Here is a 21,767-nt window from a genome sequence, read left to right as displayed (position 1 = left end):
CTCTAAAATCCATCCTGAACCATTATGGGACCCATGTGCTAGGATAGTGACAAAGAAAGATAGGATCAGAAGTCCCCATACCAGCCCTGAATTGCTCTGGTCCGGAATCCTTTTGCACAGAGCGAAATAAATTCATTTTACTTAATCTACTGTTATTTTGGATTTTCTTATTCTTTCTAGCTGAGTTCATCATAAGATGCTTGGACATACTGAAAGAGCAACTAGAAGAAAGAAGCAAGTCTTCTCTCTTACCTCATGCCACCTGGGATTCTCTTGACTAGGGACATTTTACTGTGTAAATGCTAAGAATCTTATTGGTAAGATTCAAGGGCTTAAGAATATATAAATTCTGAAGTCCAGTAAGCGTAGTCTTTATTATGGCTTTGGCACCCCAAATACTACACAATCAGAATTGTTGGATCCATTGCTCATTCATTTCCTTTAAATCCTGTGATCTGTTCCTTACTGCCTCAGTGTCCTCGCTGACCATCAAAGGGATTGGATAAGGTCACCCCCAAACCCTATCTCAACTGAAACAGGGAAGCCTTTCCAAATTCTCCAGCTTGAATGAAGCCCTCCTTTCACTGGATTCCTCAAGCATTTTGAGTCTCCATCACCTCACTTAGGATACAATGGGCAGGACATTGGACAAATAGAAGGAAGTCATATGCATCATCCAGGAATCATATCTCACTCATATTCAGGATTTAGGATTTAGTTTCTAAAATTAAACTCTGGACCAGCTTACCTCACCAACAGAGATGTGTGCCAGCGTCTTGAAGGACACCAGGTTTTCAAAAACCAGGGTGGAGACGGCCACCTTCAACCGGATTGCTGTGCGGTAATTTATGGCCCAGGCAAGGGCCCAAAAGAGCACTTTGGTAAACTCAGTAGCAAAAAGGGCAATGCACAGGCCAATGCCAATCCAGACATTCCTAGAAATGCTCTCGGTCTGTTGGAGGATTTGGTGAATGAGAACCGTCTGTAAAATAGCACAATGGAGAGAGGAGAGGGCCACTGGGGGGTTGAGGTTGGTATAGAAAGCCTCAGATAATGTCAGCAAGCTGATTTTATGAAGAAAACTTTTTAATTAATTTCAGTGGCTGCTGCTGTGCTTGACAAGGATTAGCTTTATGAAAATTTGCCCCCAAGGAGCTCAAAGATAATGACAATGTACTAAACCCACCAGCTCGTAGAGAAAGTAACTAATAACATTCTTTGCCAGTCTGGGGACCTGTTTGACAAGGCAGAAGAAGGGCCACCCTCACTCACCGGCCCTATGGCTGCCATGATAATGCACAGGATGTTGACCACAATATCCATCAAAACACGAGTCCTCTGGAATTTCCAGACCACTCGGCCCAGAGAGGCTTTCTCAGGACCCACCCTTTCCACCTCTTCATCCCAAAGGATTCGAAATCTGTGATGAAAGAACAGGAAGAAGGAAAGGGACTTACATTTCCACTTGCTATTTGAAGCTACTTCAATGGATAAACCTCGCAAAGATGCTCAGCACAACCCTCATCCCTGGCAGTGGTGGCTCCACACAAGCAGCAGTGATTTTCTTTTCTTCTTTTCCAGGGCAGATGGGATATAGGAGGAGCAGGGGGGCAAAGCCTTGGCATGAGCACAGTCTTCTATCTGACACTTGGGTACTTTCCAGGCCTTTATTTCCTGCTCCTACTGCCCATCTCTGGCACAACACCAGTTCTGATTTAAAAAAAAGACAGAGGAAGGACAAGGGTAATCTTCCCCAGGACAGGGAGGAGTCTGTCCATCTCAGAGATCAGAAAGAAGGCCAGTGTGACAGGAGTGTGCTGAAGGAGAATGACTGACATGATACTGGGAAGAGAGGCAGAGCCAAATCCCCTGGGACCTCATAGTTCTCAGAAAGGAGTTTAGGTTTCTTTTCAAGAGCAAAGGAAGCCATTGCAGGTTTTTAGGCCCTAGTGACAAGATATGTTACACATCTAAAAAAAAAAAAAAACATTCAGGGAGCTATGAAACTAATGGGTTATATGGAGGAACAAAGGCTAAAGCAGGGGGACCACAGCAGGAGACTGTGACTTCCAGGGAGAAGTGGCTTGGATTTAAGGAAAGTGGATTTGAGGAAGGATGGACAGAGACAACAGGATGTACTGATGAACTAGATGTGGAAGAAAGGGAAGAAGGATCAAGGATCCCAACTTTCTGGCTTGACCAACTGTGTAAATGGAGTTTGTTGGGAAGAGGAAAAGAGGAATAGGAGAAGAGCATCATCAGGTTGGGGCTCAGGATCAAGAACACAGCTTTAGATATGAGATGCTTGTGAGTCATCCAAGTGCAGCTGTCCAATTGAATGCAGGGCATGTGGATTTAGAGTCTGGAAGAGAGACATGGACTGAAGTAGCATGTTATTAAGGTTGCATATGGTGTTGTCTTTGCAGTGGATAAGTTCATCTAGGAACAGGCATAGAATGGAACAGAAGAGGATCCAAGGTGATATTGGGTAGATGGAAGGTAACATTAAAAACAGACAGGAAGTACTGGCCAGAGAAGTAGAAGGAAAATCCAGTACTCCACAGGCACTGGTCCAGTCCAGCACCTTGTCTCTGAGCTCGCTGGAAACTTGCTCTGGACTGTAGATTTGGGGAAATTATCATTGACTTAGATGTCTACAGCATACAGATGAGGGAAAGCACAGTTGTATAAACAATTGCAAGACCATGATTAAAACTCCCAGCCCTTTGAGCACATACTCCAGGCTATGCCTTGCACTTTACCCCGTGTGGTCAAAGATAAGAAGACTCCCAGAAGAAACAAGTGCAGAAGGCTTTGAGAACTTTCTCATTGTTTAACATATTATGATTCATCACAACCTCAAAGGTCAATGCAGATGGTAGAAAGAATTCATGTCTTTATACTTATGCTGACATGGAAAAGTCTTTGTAAATGTTTACTAAAAACAGCAAAATTGGTAAACATTATATAGTGTGCTTCACTTTGTTTAAAGAAAAAAAAAACCATGATGTATAAGTGGGAGGAAGAAGAAGAGTTACTGATCAACAGAAGATGGTACCACAGGGTGTGCTTAATCAGAACAGAAAAAAATTCTAGATACATCAACACCAACATTTAGCAATGCTGACCTCTGGGGAGCAGAGCTGGAGTATGGTGGGGATACTCCCACTGCTTAAATGTTGGTTGGTTGCTTTAACATTTTTAGAATGAATATTAATAGGTTGGATCAATGAAATTTACATTTTGTAAGTCAAAACTGTCAAATACTGGTGGTTTCATTCGATTCGTTTGGTTTTTTGCAACATAAAAGTCCAATAGTGATTTTTTAATGTTTATTTTTGAGATAGAGAGAGACAGCCTGAGAAGGGGAGGAGCAAAGAGAGAGAGAGACGAAATCCAAAGCAAGCCTCAGCACAGAGCCTGATGCAGGGCTTGGACTCACAAGCTGTGAGATCATGACCTGAGCTGAAGTTGGACACTCAACTAACTGAGCCACCCAGGTGCCCTCAAAGCCAAATAATGATTTTTAAAGCAAAACAAAATGCAGTGCCTAGAGCTGCCTGCAGCAGCATCCCAGGTGGGTCTGGCCAGCATAGTGCAAAGTGAAATTCTGGCCACCTTCGTCCAGATGTAGTGTTCCTCCCATTAGCCACAGCCCAGACAGCATGGTCCTGAACCTCAGGCTGTAGCTCTCAGTCAGTCCTTTCTCCCACACCAAATCTCCCCAATTCTGCCTCCCCAAAGATTGGGCCAACAAGGGGAGTCAGCCCAACCCATGCTTCAGAGAGCAGCCACTGACGAAGGCCACCAATGACCTGGAGGGGTCTGTTTCCACACCCAGGAAATGGGAGCACACAAAGGGCTCATGTGCTCCTGCATAGGGTGAGCTCCTCTCCTGAGGTGACCCGAGTGAATCCTGGTACCTTTTGGCATTGGTGTCTGATGAGTCATATGGTGACATTGGGGGCAGGGTATCCACAGTCAGCGTGTGCTTGTAGCCTCTAACCATCACTGGTGTAAGCCAGGAAAATGTAGCAAAGGAGAGCAGTCCCGCATCATCCACAGGGTTGGGTGCCAGCCTAAGACAAATGAGACACTCTGTGTTCCAGGGCATAGTTGTCATTGCCCTGAGTCCCTGACTTGAGTTCCTAACTAGTAATAACCATAGCCACACTTAGAACCCGTGATTCCCATGCATTATCCCTTTGAGCAGTGGTATGTGCTGGAACCAGCTCATAGCAGCTTGTGAGAGTTGATTGTAAGACGTCCAGGAGTTTTGCAAGTTAGTTGCTAAACACAGACAATATTAAAAATTTTGTAATTTTAAATAAATTATCTTAAGGACAAAGGTAATAACTATTTGAAACTCATCACTTCCTAACTATTTTGTTAGATTGTACTAGTATCTGTGCTATTTAGATTATATAAATCTGTTGTGTCTGTATGGTAGAAATATCATATAACAGGGTGCTGTTGCACATCCCCTTCCAACTTTTCATTCAGTGACATCACATTGGCTTGAAATTGGCCATAGTAGGAGTATTCACATCATAAGAATTTATAAATGCTACAAACCAGGGAATTATTTTAGCAAGCCAGTGTTGAACATTTACCAATTTTCAAGCCTCATGACCATGGGAAAGATGATACCTGATCCATTTGTCATGAGGAAATTAAGACCCAGAATCTGATTATCAGAAGTCAGGTGCATGTCTTGTGCTCTCAGGAAGATGGGGAAGGTGCAGAGCAGGACAGGCCACCATGGGAGGGAAGGCTACCTAATCAGGCAAACGCTGGAGGCAAACTCCTGGTTTATTGTGATGATGGAATGAATTAATACATCTAAAGTGTTATGGCCACATAAATATTAGCTAGTGGGTAAACAAGGAGGATGGGAAACAGAAAAGGGAGGAGGAGAAAAAAGAAATGGAAAGGAACAGGAAGAAAAGGAGAACAAAGAAGAAGAAAGAGGATAAAGTGCAACCAGTAGAGGAAAAAGGAGAAGAAAATAAAGAAGAGGAAGAGGAAATGAAGGAGGCAAAGTCTTTGTTTTTGCCCTTGAGAAGTTAACCATCTAAGACAGAACAAATTCAGAGACATGGAGTGATATCTACTGGTTACTGAGTGTTTAGTATATTCTGGACCCTGCAAGAGCTCTATATTTGCAGCAGATGCTGTCAGGATGCCCTGGATCACAGCCTTTTGTCACATGTACTCCTGATCTCAGCTATAGAGGACAGTGTCATGCAAGCTAAGGCTCCAGCTGACAGCATCCCATCTCAAATGCAAGCTGTGTCTCTTTTCACCACCTGTTTCAGTGCCTTCTCAGAAGCATAAGGGCAGCCCAGAATTGCAGGGGGTTGATGCCCCCAAGGGCAAATCTTAACTAATGGAGTATAGGAACCCCTGGATAAATGCACCCGCCTCATCATTTGGGTGGAAAATTTTATACTTTCTCAGGAGGACCTAGTAGAATCCAGTCCCCATCCCTACAGCAGTGACACTGATAACACCCTAGTGTCAGTCCCTGCCTAACTTCCCCTAAATATTCCCTCCTGCTCCCGGGTTCACCTCCTAAATGAGCTACCTGAATCCACTTTCTTCACTTAGGCTCTGCATTTGGAGAACCCAAGCTAAGATAGTATTAACAAGGTACTACGTACCCAGCGTGTAGTTAAATTTCCTAAAAGGTGTTTTTTATGATGAAGTCACGTATTACCTTGTATAATTTTACAACAAATAAGTGGGGTGTACAGAAGCGTAGTGTAATGATTCCATCTCATAGACAAGAACATCATGGCAAGAAGTTAAAGTGCTCGTCCAAACTCTTGCAGTTGATAAGTGGTAGAGCAAGAATTCAAACCCACTGCTTGCTAACTCAAGGGTCCTATCACTCTCTTAAGCAGCACCTCACATTGCCTCTCCGCAAAGCAATTATAAACTTAGCCAAAACAATGGGTAGTTAGTGCTTTCGTGCCTGGGGCTAATAATGGTAACCTGTTCCCTCAGCTTTCAACCTTCACCTCTCCTCTTAGGTGGCTCAAGTTGCATCTTTGGTCCAGAGATTCTAGGAGAGAGTAGTGCTGTGTCACCCCACTATAGAGATACCACTTGGCCTTTTACCATTCAGAGGACAGGATACAGGGCCCTTTCCATGTAGAAGAGGCAGCATTTTATAATATTATGATTAATATAATAATATCATATCATATCATATAATTTTATAGTTATGAGTGTGAGCTTAAAAGTCAGGCCGCTTATTAAAAATGGACCCAATTCTCTCTCCCCAACTGTATAACAACCCCTTGGGATGTGAACTTGCAGCTGCTTCCACCAGAAAGTTTAGTCTATTCATCTTGAATCCGAGGTGACTTGTGACAATTTTTGGCCAATAGAATGCTATGAAATCTCCTGGACAGCACCTTGTTGTCCAGGAGATTTATAAGTAAGCTTAGTCAAAACCAGATGAATCACCCACCTGGGCTCAGTCTAGGTTGCTGACCCACCCATAAAATTGTAAGATAATTAAATGGCAATTGTTTTAGGCTTCTTAGTGTTAGCAGTTAGAAAATTTGTGTGTTACAAGGAAAAAGCTAACTGATTAACTTTGGGCAAATTACTTAATTTCCCTGTGCCTCACTTTTTCATCCATCAGATAAAATAATAACAATACCTCCACAGTGGTTGTGAAGTGAACTATGTGAAAGAGTGAAAAAGACTATGTTTATAAAGTACTTGAACAGATCCCAGCATATTGAAAGGTCTCCTTAAACATTGGCTATTGTCTCCCTCTCACCAAAGGAGTAAAGAAGTGGTGGGTGGATGGATGGATGGATGGATGACAAAAAGACAAGCATATAGAGCAGCAGCATGGGGAACAGGACCAGTGCCTACTGTCCTGATGGGCTAGAAACTATTCCTGGAGGCTTTACCCTACCCTCCCTCCAATCCTCCTCCTGGCTTACCTTGCATAGGGTCTCACTGGGATCATGGTCTTTAGGCTCGGATCATATCTTTCTATAAAGGATCTTCGCTGGCCTCGCCGATCCAGATCTGAGATAAGGTAGGGGCCTTCACCCACCATCCTGATGGAAGCCTGGAGCTCTGGGCTGTTGACCTATGAATGCTTTCACTCTGCAGCAAAGAGATGAGGAAGGTCACTGAGAAATGAGAACACTCTGGAGTGGGACCAGGCAGACCCTATGCCACTCACACTCTACCCAGAAAAGCTTCCTTGCTCCAACCCCTCAGACTTATTTTCACCAATTAGATTTCTATATTTATGGGGTAGATGAGGGTGAAGGATAGGAAGGTGTGGCCAAAATCCCTGCCACATCCCTCAACCCCATTCTGAGATTTCCTTATTAGCAAAGACATTCAGTGCCTCTTCTTTCCCATTTTAGGTTGACTGGGAGCAAAAAGCATATTGTCGATTGTCTGTTGGGAGCCAGTCTGTGGCCAACCCTGAATCACAGACCAGCAAAAGAATTCCAGGAAGGTGGGTTTGCCATCACACAAATTTGTTTCATGCAGAGTAAAGTTTCTCACACACACCACTTTTTCTTCCTGCTTCTCTCAGATACCCAGGAGCTTATGCATCCATGTTGCTCCATACCCAAGGGCTAGAGACTCTCAATGAGAACCATCTCTCAGGACCAGGCACATCTGGACAAGTCCACGTTCCCCCCACATCTGGAACCACTGTTTCTAAAAAAACAAAAACAAAAACAAAACAAAAACAAACAAACAAACAAACAAACAAAAAACCCAACAACAATCTTGGTAGAGAGAACACTTCTTTTTGGAGTGCCTGCCCAACCATAAACCAACCACCCCATTTACCAATCAGCTAAACCTAAAGAGTAGAGAAAAATCACTAAAGGTTTTCCTATTCCTAGTTTCAATTCTTTCCTGAGACCCAGCTCTATTCTTTTCCTAGAGTTCCATAACATCTCCCTCCCTACATATTAAGGATGAATTCTCCCTTTTTACCCAACCTATCTTGAGTTGGTTTCTGTCACTTGCAACCAGAGGCCTCACTATTTTCTACAGATGGAGGTCCTAGCTCCATGAATTTTCTCAGGAAGTTTTCACTGCTAGAAACATCAATTAAACCAATTCCCAGCAAGGTTTTAATGGCTGATAAGCCGATGACAAAGTTAGAAGTGTTCTTGGATACAATCTTTTACAAACTTTTCATTGTACAGAATAAGAAACAAGAGGCCTAGAGAAGGGAAGGGACTTCCTCAAGAGTATATGTAGTAGTGATGCTAGCATCATGGCTGAATAAAATACCTGTTGTTTGTGTCTCCCCTCCCAAACAACAATTTGGCATCTATCTACAAGCAAAAGTGCCTTTCTGGGAGCTGTGGGATCCAGCACCATATGCCAAGAAACCCAAGAGGAATCTTGCCCCCAACCATGTATCAGGTAATGGATGTACAGCCGTGGCCCTGGCTGTGTGTCCTGGAGTGGCCCCTGATCTGTCTCCAGCCCCTCTTGGCCATGGTTCAGAGGCCCCTGGAAAATATCACTTGAGACAATCACTATGGACAAGAGAACCTTTGGGAAATTCTCCCAGTGGAGAAATTCTACCATACCATTGGAGCAAATAGTTTGGATAAATTGGAGAGGGAAAAGGAATAGTTTGACTTTATTCATAATACCCCTCCCCAAGGCAGCACAGCTTAGGGACAAAGACATCTTCTCAGACCATGATTTCTCTCTCAGGTGAGAGCTGGCTTCCAAAGCTGGCATCCAGCTGTGCAGGATGCTGACAGAGAAGCTCATTTCCTCTCACCACATTCAGAGGACTAAATGTTTATCTACATGACAGGGGCAGGAAAAGGCTAGGAGAGACGCCTGTAGGACTCTTAGAAAGCATTAAAGGAACATGGATCCTACTAACTGCATCAGAGACTAAATTAAGAAGCCTGCCATGAGTCGCTGGGGATACCTCACTCACACATGCCTCCAACTGGTTCACAGGCATCCTCAGCATTCTACATGCCTCATACACACACACACACACACAAACACACACACACATCCTGTGGCCAGGTCCCTGTGCATGTTGCCAATGGCAGCAATGGAAAGAAGCTTTGAGAGACAGCTAGTGAACATACACAGAAAGCCACACCAAATCTATGGGCTAGGAAGAAACCACAAGCTTGAGCTTTAGCACCACTTTTGGGAAACCACAAGGGAAGCTGTTGGCACCCAACCTGGTGTTTTGAAAGAAAGCATATAGGTTTAAGAATTCTGCCACAAAAAAGAGCAAGAAGATGAATCAGGTGTATCCATAGTAGGTCTGAGAAAGCTCTAGATTCCCTAGCAAGGATCATGGAAGGTATTTCTCTCCCAGGGCCAGTAATTAAGGATTGGAGGAGGTAACTGATATTTCAAATGTGAAAACAGCAATGCAAAACTTCAAGGAACATAAAAAAAAAAAAAAATGACACCACCAAAGGACAACAATAATCTTCCAGTGTCCGATCCCAAAGATATGTAGATCTGCAACAAACCCGACAGAGAATTGACAACAGCTGTTTTAAGGAAATTCAGTGAGTTACAAGAAAGCACAGAAAGACAGTTCAGATAAATCAGGAAAACAATACATGAACAAAATAAGAAGTTTATAAAAGAGACAGAAATTATTTTTTAATGTTTATTTTTGAGAAAGAAAGAGAGCACAAGCAGGGGAAGGGCAGAGAGAGAGAGGGAGACACAGAATCTGAAGCAGGCTCCAGGGTCCAAGCTGTCAGCACAGAGCCTGACATGGAGCTCAAACTCACAAACCCTGAGACATGATCTGAGCCAAAGTCGGATGTTTAACTGACTGTGCCACCCAGGCACCCCAAAAAAGACAGAAATTATTAAAAGAACCAAGCAGAATTTAATGAAGTGAATACAGTGAATTAAATGAAAAATGTAATAGAGGATATGAACAACAGAAAGAATCTATAAATTAAAAGATAAGAACTTTGAAATTTTCTAGTCAGAGGAGAACAAAGAAAGAATTGAAAAAGAGTGAAAAAAGCTTATGTGATCTTGGAATACCATCGAAAGAAACAATTTCAAGTTGTTGGAATTTCAGGAAAAAAAGAGGGAGAATGGGGCAGAAGATTTCTTTAAAGAAATAATGGCTTAGAACTTCCCAAATCTAGGTAGAGATTTGAATAGCCGAGCTCATGAAGCTCATAGGTCACCAAAGAAACTCAACTCAAAGAGGTAACTACTAACACACATTATAATAAAACTGTCACATATCAAACAGAGCAGCAAGAGAAAAGAAACTTCTAACTTACAAGGGAACCCCATGATGGCTATTAGTGATTTCTTAGCAGAAATCTTACAGGCCAGGAGAGTGGGATGATGTATTCAAAGTTCTGGGGGAAAAGACAAAACCAAAACACTACAAACTAAGAATATCCTAACTGGCAAAGCTATCATTCAGAAACAAAAGTGAGATAAAGACTTTCCCAAGCAAACAAAAGCTGAGGGAGTTTATCACCACTAGACCTGCCTTAACAAGGAATGCTGAAAGAAATTCTTCAAGCTGAAATTAAAGAACACTAATTAGTAACATTAAAATATATAACACACTGACACTAATTAGTAACATGAATATATGTAACAATGTAAGTATACAGTCAAATTCAGAATACTCTAATATCGAATTTGGTAGTATGTTAACACTCAATTCTAATATAAAGGTTAAAATACAATAATTTTGGGGGTGCTTGTGTGGCTCAGTCGGTTCAGCATCTGACTGGCTCAGGTCATGATCTAACGGTTTGTGGGTTCAAGCCCTGCATCAGGCTCTGTGCTGGGAGCTAGCTCAGAGCCTGGAGCCTGCTTCAGATTCTGTATCTCCCTCTCTCTCTGAACCTCCCCTGCTCATGCTGTCTCTATCTCAGAAAAAGATAAAAAACATTACAAATTATTTTTAAGAAAATAATTTTTAATAAATAAACAATATAAAAAGACAAATTGTGACATCAAAAACAAAAGGGGGAGAGTAAAAGGATAGGGTTTTTGTATGTGATTAAAATTAAGTTACTATTAGCATAAAATAGACCAGTCTTCAATAAATTATTTTATGTAAGCCTTTAAGGTAACCACAAACCAAAACCTACAGCAGATTCACAAAAGATAAAGAGAAGGGAATCAAAACATACCACTATGAATATCATTAATTCAAAATGAAGAGCAGCAAAAGAAGAAGAAAGAAATGAAGGAACTACAAAACAGCCAGAAAACAATTAGATGGCATTAGTAAGTCCTTACCTATCAATAAACACGTGAAATGTAAAAGGATTAAGTCTTTCAATCAAAAGGCATAGAGTGGCTAGCTGAATGAAAAAAATAAGACATAACTACATGCTGCCTACAAGAGACTCACTTCAGTTTTAAAGATACACATAGGCTCAAAGTGAAGGGATAGAAACCTGCAAGCGGAAACCAAAAGACAGCAAGGGTCTTGTTTAATACTTTTATCAAACAAAATAGATTCTAAGGGGAAAAAAAAAACTATAACAAGAGACAAAGAAAATCACTACATAAAGATAAAAGGATCAAGTAATCAAGAAACTATAGCAATCATAGATAGATAGATAATATATAAACATCTTTTAATGGTGGATCACTTAAATATATTAAACTAATACTAATAATAAAATATTAGGAAGTTACTTTAATATTCCACTTTCAACATTAGCTAGATCATCCAGGCATAAAATCATTAAGAAAACACTAGACTTGAACTACACTTTAGACCAAGTGGGCTTAACAAACATATACACAACATCTTCTCAAGAACACATGCAACATTCTCCAGGATAGATCATGATAGGTCACAAAGCAAATCTTAGCAAATCAGAAGACTGATATCATACCAAGTATTTTTTCTGACCTCAATGGTATAAAACTAGAAATAACAAAAGAAAGATGGAAAGTTCATAAATATGAACATGTAAACAACATATTTCTGACCAATGAGCCAAAGAAATCAAAAGGAAAGTGAAAAAATATCTTGAAATAAATAAAAGTGGAAATACAACATACCAAACTTGTGGGATGCAGCAAAAGTAGTCCCCAATGGAAATTTATAGTGATGAATGCCTACATTAAGAAAAATAAAAGATTTCAAGTAAATAACCCAACTCTACACTTCAATGAACCAAAAAACTAAAGAACAAACTAAGCTCAAAGTTAGCAGAAGGAAATAAAATAGAGAGCAGTAATAAATGAAGTAGAGACAAGAAAAACAGTAGAAAAGATCAATGAAACTAAAAGCTTTTTTAAAAAAGAATAAACGAAACTGACAAAACTTTAGCTAGACTAGGAGAAAAAAGAGAAAACTCTTTAAAAAAAATTAGAAAGAGTGGACATTACAACTGACACTACAGTGATATAAATAATAAGAGATCACTAGAATAAATGTACACTGACAAATTGGATAACCTAGAAATTGATAAATTCCTAGAAACACACAACTTGCCAAGACTGAATAATGAAGAAATAGAAAATCTGAACAGACCAAGATAATGAGATTGAACTAGTAATCAAAACTATCCACCAAAATAAAATCCCAGACCAAATGGTTTTCCCAGTGAATTCTACCGAACTTTTAAAGAAGAATTAATACCAATACTTCTCAAACTCTTTCCACAAAATTGTAGAGGAGAAAATACCCTCAAACTGATTTTATGAGACAAGCATAATTATGATAGCAAATCCAGATAAAGACATAATAAGAAAACTACAGGCCAGTACCCTAATGAATATAGATGCAAGTATTCTTAACAAAATATTAACAAACTAAATTCAACAACACATTAAAAAATCATACACCAAGATCAAGTAGAATTTATCCCTGGAGTGTAAGCATGCCTCAACATATGCAAATCAACAAATATGATACACTGCTTTAATAGAATAAAAGATACAAGTCATATGATTATCTCAATAAATACAGATAAATAATACATCTAATACATTAAAAGATACATCTTAATAAGTACAGAGAAATCAGTTGATAAAATGCAACATGTGTTCATGATTTAAAAAAAAAAACTCCCAACAAACTGGATTTGGAAAGAATATACTGGCACATAATAAAGGGCATATATGACAAGCCTACACCTAATATTATACTCAATGGTGAAAGGTTGAAAGTTTTTCATCTAAGATCAGGAACAAAACAAAGATGCTTACTCTTACCACTTTTATTCAACATAGTAGTGGAAGTCCTAGACATAGCAATTAGGCAAGAAAAGAAAATAAGGGGTATACAAATTGAAAAGAAATGTGCAAAACAGTCTTTGCTTGCAGGTGATATTATCTTATATATAGAAAATCTTAAAGACTAACAAAAAAAAAAAACCTGTTAGAACTAATCAATAGATTCAGTAAAGTTTCAGGACACAAAATTTTAACATACAGAAATCAATTGTGTTTCTATACACTAAAATAAAATATCTGAAAAGAAATGAAGAAAACAATCACATTCACAACAGCATCAAAAACAATAAAATACTCATGGCTAATCTTAACCAAAGAGGTGAAAGATCTGTACACTGAAAACTACACTTTGAGGAAAGAAATTGAAGAGAAAAACAAATGGAAAGATATCTTGTGTTCATGGATCAGAAAAATTAATATTATTAAAATGTCCATACTATAGAAAGCTATTTATAGATTTGACATAATTCCCATCACAATTCTAATGATATTTTTCACAGAAATAGAAAAAAACAATTCTAAAATTTGTATGAAATCACAAAAGACCCTAAATAGTCAAAGCAATCTCAAGAAAGAAGAATAGAGCTGGGGGTGTGACACTTCCTGATTTCAAACTGTAGATTCCAATACTACAAAGTTATAGTAATCAATGGTGCTGTCATAAAAATAGACAAACCAACAGAAAAAAATTGAGAGCTTACAAATAAATCCTTGAAAATACAGTCAACTAATATTTGACAAGCATCCAAGTATAGTATCCAAGAATACTCAATGGGAAAAGGATATTCTCTTTAATAAATGGTGTTGGGAGAACTGGATAATCACAGCAGAAGAATAAAATTGGACTCCTAACTTAATGCTACTCACAAAAATTAACCTGAAATGGGTTAAAGACTTTAACATAAGAACTAAAACTATAAAGTACCTAGAAGTAAGCAGGGGGAAAGTTCCTTGTCTTGGCAATTATCTTTTGGATGTGACACTAGAAGCAAATTAAAATAAAAAGCAAAAACAATTAAGTGGAATTACATAAAACTAAAAGTCTTCTGTACAACAAAAGAAACAATCAGCAAAATGAAAAGACAACCTACAGAATGGGAAAAATATTTGCGAATCATGTCTGACATAGGGTTAACCTCAGTCCTTTTTTTTGTTGTTGTTTATTTTTTTCAATAATCTCTATACCCAATCTCGAACACACAACCCCAAGGTCAAGAGTCACATGCTCTACTGACTGAGCCAGCCAGGTACCCCCTGATAAAGAGTTAATATCCAAAATATATAAGGAAGTCATACAACTCAAAAGCAAAATAAACAAAACAGAAAAATCTGATTATAAATGAGCAGAGGAACTGAATAGACATCTATGCAAAAATAGATATACAAATGGCCTACAAGTACATGAAAAGGTGCTCAACATCACTAATTATTAAGGAAATGCAAATCAAAACCACAAAGAGATATCACTTCACAGCTGTTAGAATGGCTATTATCAAAAAGACAAGAGATAACAAGTGTTGGCAAAAACACAGAGAAAAGGGAATTCTTCCACACTGTTGATGAGAATGTAAATTGGTACAGTCACTATGGAATACAGTATGGAGGCTCCTCAAAAAAAATAAATAAATAAATAAAATTGCCATATGTTTCAGCAATCCCACTTTTTAAAAAATTTTTTTAAATGTTTTATTTATTTCTAGGAGAGAGAGAGAGAGAGAGAGACAGCGTGAGCAGGGGAGAGTCAAAGAGAGAGGGAGTCACAGACTCTGAAACAGGCTCCAGGCTCTGAGCTGGCAGTCAGCACAGAGCCCGATGCGGGGCTCAAACCCAGGAACCGCGAGATCATGACCTAAGCGAAAGTTGGATGCTTAACCGACAAAGCCACCCAGGTACCCCTCAGCAATCCCACTTCTAAGTATATATCCAAAGGAAATGAAATCAGGATCCTGAAAAGATATCTGCACCTTTTCATCCATTGCAACATCTTTCACAATAGTCAAGATATGGAAACAACCCAAGTATCCACTTATGGATGAATGGATTATGAAGATGTAGTATACATATACAATGGAATATTATTCAGCCTTGAGAAAGACGGACATCTTGCCAACTGGGACAACAAAGATGCACCTGGAGGGAATTATGCTAGGTGAAGGAGGTCAGACAGAGAAAGAAAAATACTATATGATATTCACTTAAATGTAGAATATAAAAAAGATGAACTCATAGTAAGAGAGAGTAGGATGGTGGTTGCCAGGGGTTGGGTGGTAGCAGAAATGGAGACATGTTGCTCAGAGGGTAAAATTTTCTAGTCATGAGTAAATTCTGGGATCTAATGTACAGCATGGTTTTTTTAGTTAACAATACTATATTATATACTTGAAAATTGCTAAGAGAGTACACCTTAAACATTTTCACTTCAAAAGAGAAAGATAATTATGTGAGGTAATGGAGGTGTTAACTAATGTTACTGTGGTGGTCATTTCACAATAAAGTCTATCAAATCCACATGTTGTACACATCTACAACTTGTATTACATATCAATTATACAACACATCTACATCTACATCAATTATATCTCAACAAAGCTGTGGGGAAAGTAAAGTATATAAAAAATGAATGGCATTCATAGATGCAGAGAAACTGACATACCCTTTTATTTTTCCAATAAGCCTAGAAACCCCTTGCTTATATTACAAAAATCACTCCTCTGGAATAATATATTCTTTCTTACAATAGAATTTGAAAATTAAAGTGTCTTCAACTCAAAAAGACAAATCCGAGACTGGAGGCCAACTTCCTGCGTCTCTCCAACAAAAAAGGGCTGAGGCCAAAGGACTCTGAACCCTAAGAGTTTTGGAAGAAAGGAGACATAGTCTCCTAGGAAGAAAATGGGAAAACTGGACAGCCCCATAGATGCGTAATTGCAAACTGAGAGAGATAAAACCAGCTGCGGAGGCATGGAGGGGAGGGATCCCCTTCTGTGGGGAGAGACAAAGGGAAGAGAAAGAGTGGCTGGGAAAGCACAGGTCTGTATCAGGACAAGAGAAACACCTTGGACTGGACAGAGAGTGATCCTATCATCCCATATCTAACTGCAGGGCTTTCTTCTGAATGGGACCGACTGCCCTGTTTGCACACCTGGGGAAAAGGGAAGTTATTTCCAGGTTCGGTGGTAGGCCAGGGGTGCAGGGTGCAGAAGGAGAATCCAGCTCCCTTCGCTGAATTGCTGCAGCTCACAGGATTACATTTCACACAGCATCATTAATGCGCACAGAGTGGGAGTTTAAAACACAGCTAAGCATGGTACATAGGAGACCATGGAGAGAGACAGCCCACCTCGTCTGTGCCCACAGCACAGTGAGGATGGATCCAAAGGAGTGATTTGAGACACCTGGTCCATGAAGAAGGGACAGGATGGTCGCCATTTTTCTTCCCACAACCATCAAGGCAGGGCCTGAGAAATTGTCCCAGGGACCCACAGTGGACGTGGGACCTGCCTACACCAAACCACACCTCCCCGCTGCACTGAGGAGCTTCTTATCTACTGTAGCTGGATAGATGCTGTGAACCAGAGAGCCCCCTCCTCCAGACTAGCACTGTGGCACTGCCTGGATTAACTCTAGATCTATTCTTGTTGCTCAGATATATTCTCCCTTTTCTCCTTCTTGTCTCTTTCCTCCTCTAGGCTGTTTACTCTGGTTATTGGTTTGCTTAAACAGACATATTTAATCCATTCTCCTGATACGTGTTCTACACCTCCTTCTTTATTTTCCTTTCTCTCTCTGGAATAATCAGGCCATATAGTTTCTCTGGGTAACTTTATCTTCATTTCTTTTTCCTTGCTTCCTTCCTCCTTCCTTATTCTTCTCTCTCTCTCTCTCTCTCTCTCTCTCTCTCTCTCTTTCTCTCTCTCTCTCTGGATTAAGTCTTTTAGTCTCTCTGCTTGGACAATGTTCTTTTTCTCTTTCTTCCTGCACTTGTCATTTCTCTGTTTGTATATCCTCTTCCATCAACACTGCCTCCACCCTGCTCTTTGCTTATAGCTGGGGTTTCTGATTTTATGCTTTTTGATTTGCCTTTTGTTCTTTTTTATCTGTTTGCATGTTTGTTTTATATGTTTGTGCATTTGCATGTTTTTGTTTCTTGTTTGTTTGTCTGTCTGTTTTCCTTTCCAGGGCTACTTCAAGGAACAAACCAAAGCACACCTGGTGGAGAGTCCAAAACATCACTATGAGTAGGGAAATAAAATAACCAAAGTCACAACAACAGAGAGCAAGTCACACTCTCCAAAAAACACCTTCTGAATGGCCAGGCCCTGGACAGTGTACGAGCCCCCTTTAATATAGCAGTACTCACAGATGCAGAGCACATAACAAGCTTTAAAACTTATAAGGGATGGAAAACTAACCAAATTTTTGAAATGGAAGAATTCTCTTTAAAAGAAATTCCAGGAAGAAGTGACAGCTAAAGAATTGATCAAAACAGATATAAGCAACATAACTGAACAAGAATTTAGAAAAATAGTCATAAAATTAATTGCTGAGCTTGAAAAAGGCATAGAAGACAGCAGAGACTCCATTGCTACAGAGATCGAGGATCTTAAAAATATTCATGATGAGGGGCACCTGGGTGGCTCAGTCGGTTAAGCATCCCACATCAGCTCAGGTCATGATCTCACGGTCTGTGGGTTCAAGCCCCACATGGGCTCTGTGTTGACAATTCAGATTCTGTGTCTCCCTCTCTCTCTGCCCCTCCCTGGCTTGCACCCTGTCTCTCTCTCCCTCAAAAATAAACATTAAAAAAATAGTCATGATGAATTAAAAATGATATAAATAAGGGGTAAAATAAAAGGGAGGTGGCCACAGCATGGATTGAAGAGGCAGAAGGGAGAATAGGTGAATTAGAAGATAAAATTACTCAAAAAGAGGAAGCTGAGAAAAAGAAAGATAAATTAATCCAGGAGCACAAATGGAGAATTCAAGAACTGAGTGATGCATTCAAATGAAACAATATCTATATCATAGGAATTTCAGGAGAATAAGAAGAGAGAGAAAGGGGCTGAAGGGGTACTTGAACAAATCAGAGCTGAGAACTTCCCCAATCTTAAACCCAAGAGGCACAGAGAACTCCCCTCAGATGTAACTAGAAACAATCTTCTGCATGACATATCATAGTGAAACTGGCAAAATACAAGGATAAAGAGAGAATTCTGAAAGCAGCGAGGGATAAATGGGCCTTAACATACAAAGGTAGACACATAAGGGTAGTAGCAGACCTTTCTACTAAAACTGGGCAGGCCAGAAAGGAATGGCAGGAAATCTTCAATGTGATGAACGGGAAAAATATGCAGCCAAGAATCCTTTATCCAGCAAGCCTGTCATTCAGAATAAAAGGAAAAATAAAGGTTTTCCCAAACCAAACAAACAAAAACTGAAGGGATTCATCACCACTAAACCAGCCCTACAAGAGATCCTAAGGGGACTCTATGAGGGAAATTTTGCAAGGAACACAAAGTACCAGAGACATCACTGCAAGCATGAAACCTACAAAGAACACAATGACTCTAATCCCATATTTTTCAATAATAATGTATTATTATTAATGGATGGATGTAACGGAATGTAAATGGACTAAATGCTCCAATCAAAAGACATAGGATATCAGAATGAATAAAAAACCAAGACCTATCTATTTGCTGTCTACAAGAGACTCATTTTAGACCCGAGGACACCTTCAGATTGAAAGTGAGGGGTTGGAGAACTATCTATCATGCCGTTAGAAGTCAAAAGAAATCTTGAGTAACCATACTTATATCAGAAAAACTAGACTTTACAGTAATGGTGGTAACAAGAGATGAAGAAGGGCATTATATAATAATTACAGGGTCTATTCATCAGGAAGAGTTAATAATTATAAATGTCTGCATGCCAAATTCGGGAGCACCCAAATGTATAAAACAATTAATCACAAATATAAGCAATCTTATTGATAAGAATGTGCTAATTTCAGGGGACTTTAATACTCCACTTACAGCAATCAACTAGACAGATAATCATTAAAGAAACAATGGCCCTGAGTGACACACTGAACCAGTTGGACTTGACAGAGGGATTTAGAATTCTACATCCCAAAGCAGTGGAATTCACTTTCTTCTCAAGTGCACATGGTACATGCTCCAAGATAGATCACATACTGGGTCATAAAGCAGCCCTCAATAAATATAAAAAAATGAGATCATACTGTGCACATTATCAGATTACAATGCTATGAAACTTGAAATCAACCACCAGAAAAAGTCTGGAAAAACTCCAAGGCATGGAGATTAAAGTTCACCCTACTAAAGAACGAATGGGTCAACCAGGCAATTAGAGAAGAAATTTAAAAACATATGGAAACAAATGAAAATGAAAATGCAACAATCCAAATCTTTTGGATGCAGCAAAGACAGTCCTAAGAGGAAAATACATTGCAATACAGGCCTATCTCAAGAAGCAAGAAAAATCCCAAATACAAAATCTAATAGCAGGAACTAGAAGCAGAACAGCAAAGACACCCCAAACCCAGCAGAAGAAAAGAAATAATAAAGATCAGGACAGAAATAAACAGTACAGAAAAACAAAAAAACAAAAACAAAAACAGTTGAACAGATCAATGAAACCAAGAATTGGTGTTTTGAAAAAGTAAACAACATTGACAAACCTCTAGCCAGGCTTCTCAAAAAGAAAAGAGAGAGGACCCAAATAGATAAAATCACGAATGAAAATGGATTTATTACAACCAATACCTCAGAAATACAAGCAATTATCAGGGAGTACCATGAAAAATTATATGCCAACAAACTGGACAACCTAGAATAAATGGACAAATTCCTAAACACCCACACACTACCAAAACTCAAAGAGAAGAAATAGAAAATCTGAACAGGCCTATAACTTGTGAAGAAACTGAATCTGTTATCAAAAATTTCTCAACAGATAAGAGTCCTGGACTGGTTGACTTCCCTGGGGAATTTCACCAGACATTTAAAACAGAGTTAATACCTATTTTTCTCTGTTCCAAAAAATAGAAATGGAAGGAAAACTCTGGACTCATTCTATAAGCCAGCATCACTTTGATTCCCAAGCCAGACAGAAACCCAGGAAAAAAAAAGAGAACTAAAGGACAATATCCTTGATGAATATGGATGCAAAAATCCTCAACAAGACACTAGCAAATCTAATTCAACAGCACATAAAAAAAATTATTCACCATGATCAAGAGAGATTAATTCCTTAGTTGCAGGGCTGGTTAAATATTTGCAAATCAATCAATATGATACATCACATTAATAAAAGAAAAGATAATCATATGATCCTGTCAATAGATGCAGAAAAAACATTTGACAAAATACAGCATACTTTCTGAATAAACCCCCTTGAGAAAGTCAGGATAGAAGGAACATACTTTAACATCATAAAAGCCATTTATGAAAAGCCCATAGCTAATATCATCCTCTCAACTGAGAGTTTCCCCCCCTGAGATCAGGAACACATGACAGGGAGGGGTGTCCACTCTCACCTCTGTATTTAAAATCATCTTATGAAGCCAGCATCACTTTGATTCCCAAGCCAGACAGAGATCCAGCAAAAAAAGAGAACTACAGGCCAATATCCTTGATGAATACAGATGCAAAAATCCTCAATAAGATACTTGTAAATCAAATCCAACAGCACATAAAAAGAATTATCCACCAAGATCAAGTGGGATTCATTCCTGGGTACAGGGTTGGTTCAATAATCACAAATCAATCAATGTGATACATCACATCAACAAAAGAAAAGATAAAAATCCTGTCAATAGATGTAGAAAAAGCATTTGACAAAATACAGCACCCCTTCTTAATAAAGACCCTCGAGAAAGTTGGGCTACAAGGAACTTACTTAGACATCATAAAAGCCATCTATGAGAAGCCCTCAGCTAACATCATCCTCAATGGGGAAAAACTGAGAGCTTTCCCCCTGAGATCAGGAACATGACAGGGATTTCCACTCTCACCACTGTTGTTTATCATAGTGCTGAAGTCCTAGCACCAGCAATCCAACAACAAAAGAAAATAAAAGGCATCAGAATTGGCAAAGATGAAGTCAAACTTTCACTTTTTACAGATGACATGATACTGTATGTGGAAAACCCGACAGACTCCACTCTACAGTCTGGTAGAACTGATCCATGAATTCAGCAAAGTCTCAGGGTACAAAATCAACGTACAGAAATCAGTTGCATTTTAATACATCAATAATGAAGCAACAGAAAGAGAAATCAAGAAACTAATCCCATTCACAATTGCACAAAAAGAAAACATAAAATATCTAGGAATAAACCTAACCAAAGATATAGATCTGTATGATGAAAACTATAGAAAACTTATGAAGGAAATTGAAAAAGACAAAGAAATGGAACAACATTCCATGCTCATGAATCACTACCCAAAGCAATCTACACATTCAATGCAATCCCAATCAAAATTGTACCAGCATTC

General features: G+C 39.2%; 1 protein-coding gene across 1 annotated transcript in view; it reads right to left on the bottom strand.

The window, feature by feature from the left end:
- ABCC12 (ATP binding cassette subfamily C member 12) overlaps positions 1-7,084 on the bottom strand; it is a 62,196-nt gene extending 55,112 nt beyond the window's left edge. The window contains exons 1-4 of the mRNA XM_039241814.1: positions 6,966-7,084; positions 3,924-4,079; positions 1,273-1,420; positions 749-982 (exon numbers count right to left, since the gene is read on the bottom strand). Of these exons, the coding sequence (XP_039097745.1) occupies positions 749-982; positions 1,273-1,420; positions 3,924-4,079; positions 6,966-7,084 (657 nt within the window). The remainder of the gene's footprint in view (positions 1-748; positions 983-1,272; positions 1,421-3,923; positions 4,080-6,965) is intronic.
- Between the last annotated feature and the right edge of the window lie 14,683 nt (positions 7,085-21,767).

Source organism: Hyaena hyaena, unplaced genomic scaffold (assembly GCF_003009895.1).
Source record: "Hyaena hyaena isolate Hyena2069 unplaced genomic scaffold, ASM300989v1 scaffold_7, whole genome shotgun sequence".
Classification (NCBI taxonomy): Eukaryota; Metazoa; Chordata; class Mammalia; order Carnivora; family Hyaenidae; genus Hyaena; species Hyaena hyaena.
This window is presented reverse-complemented; position numbering and strand designations above follow the sequence as displayed.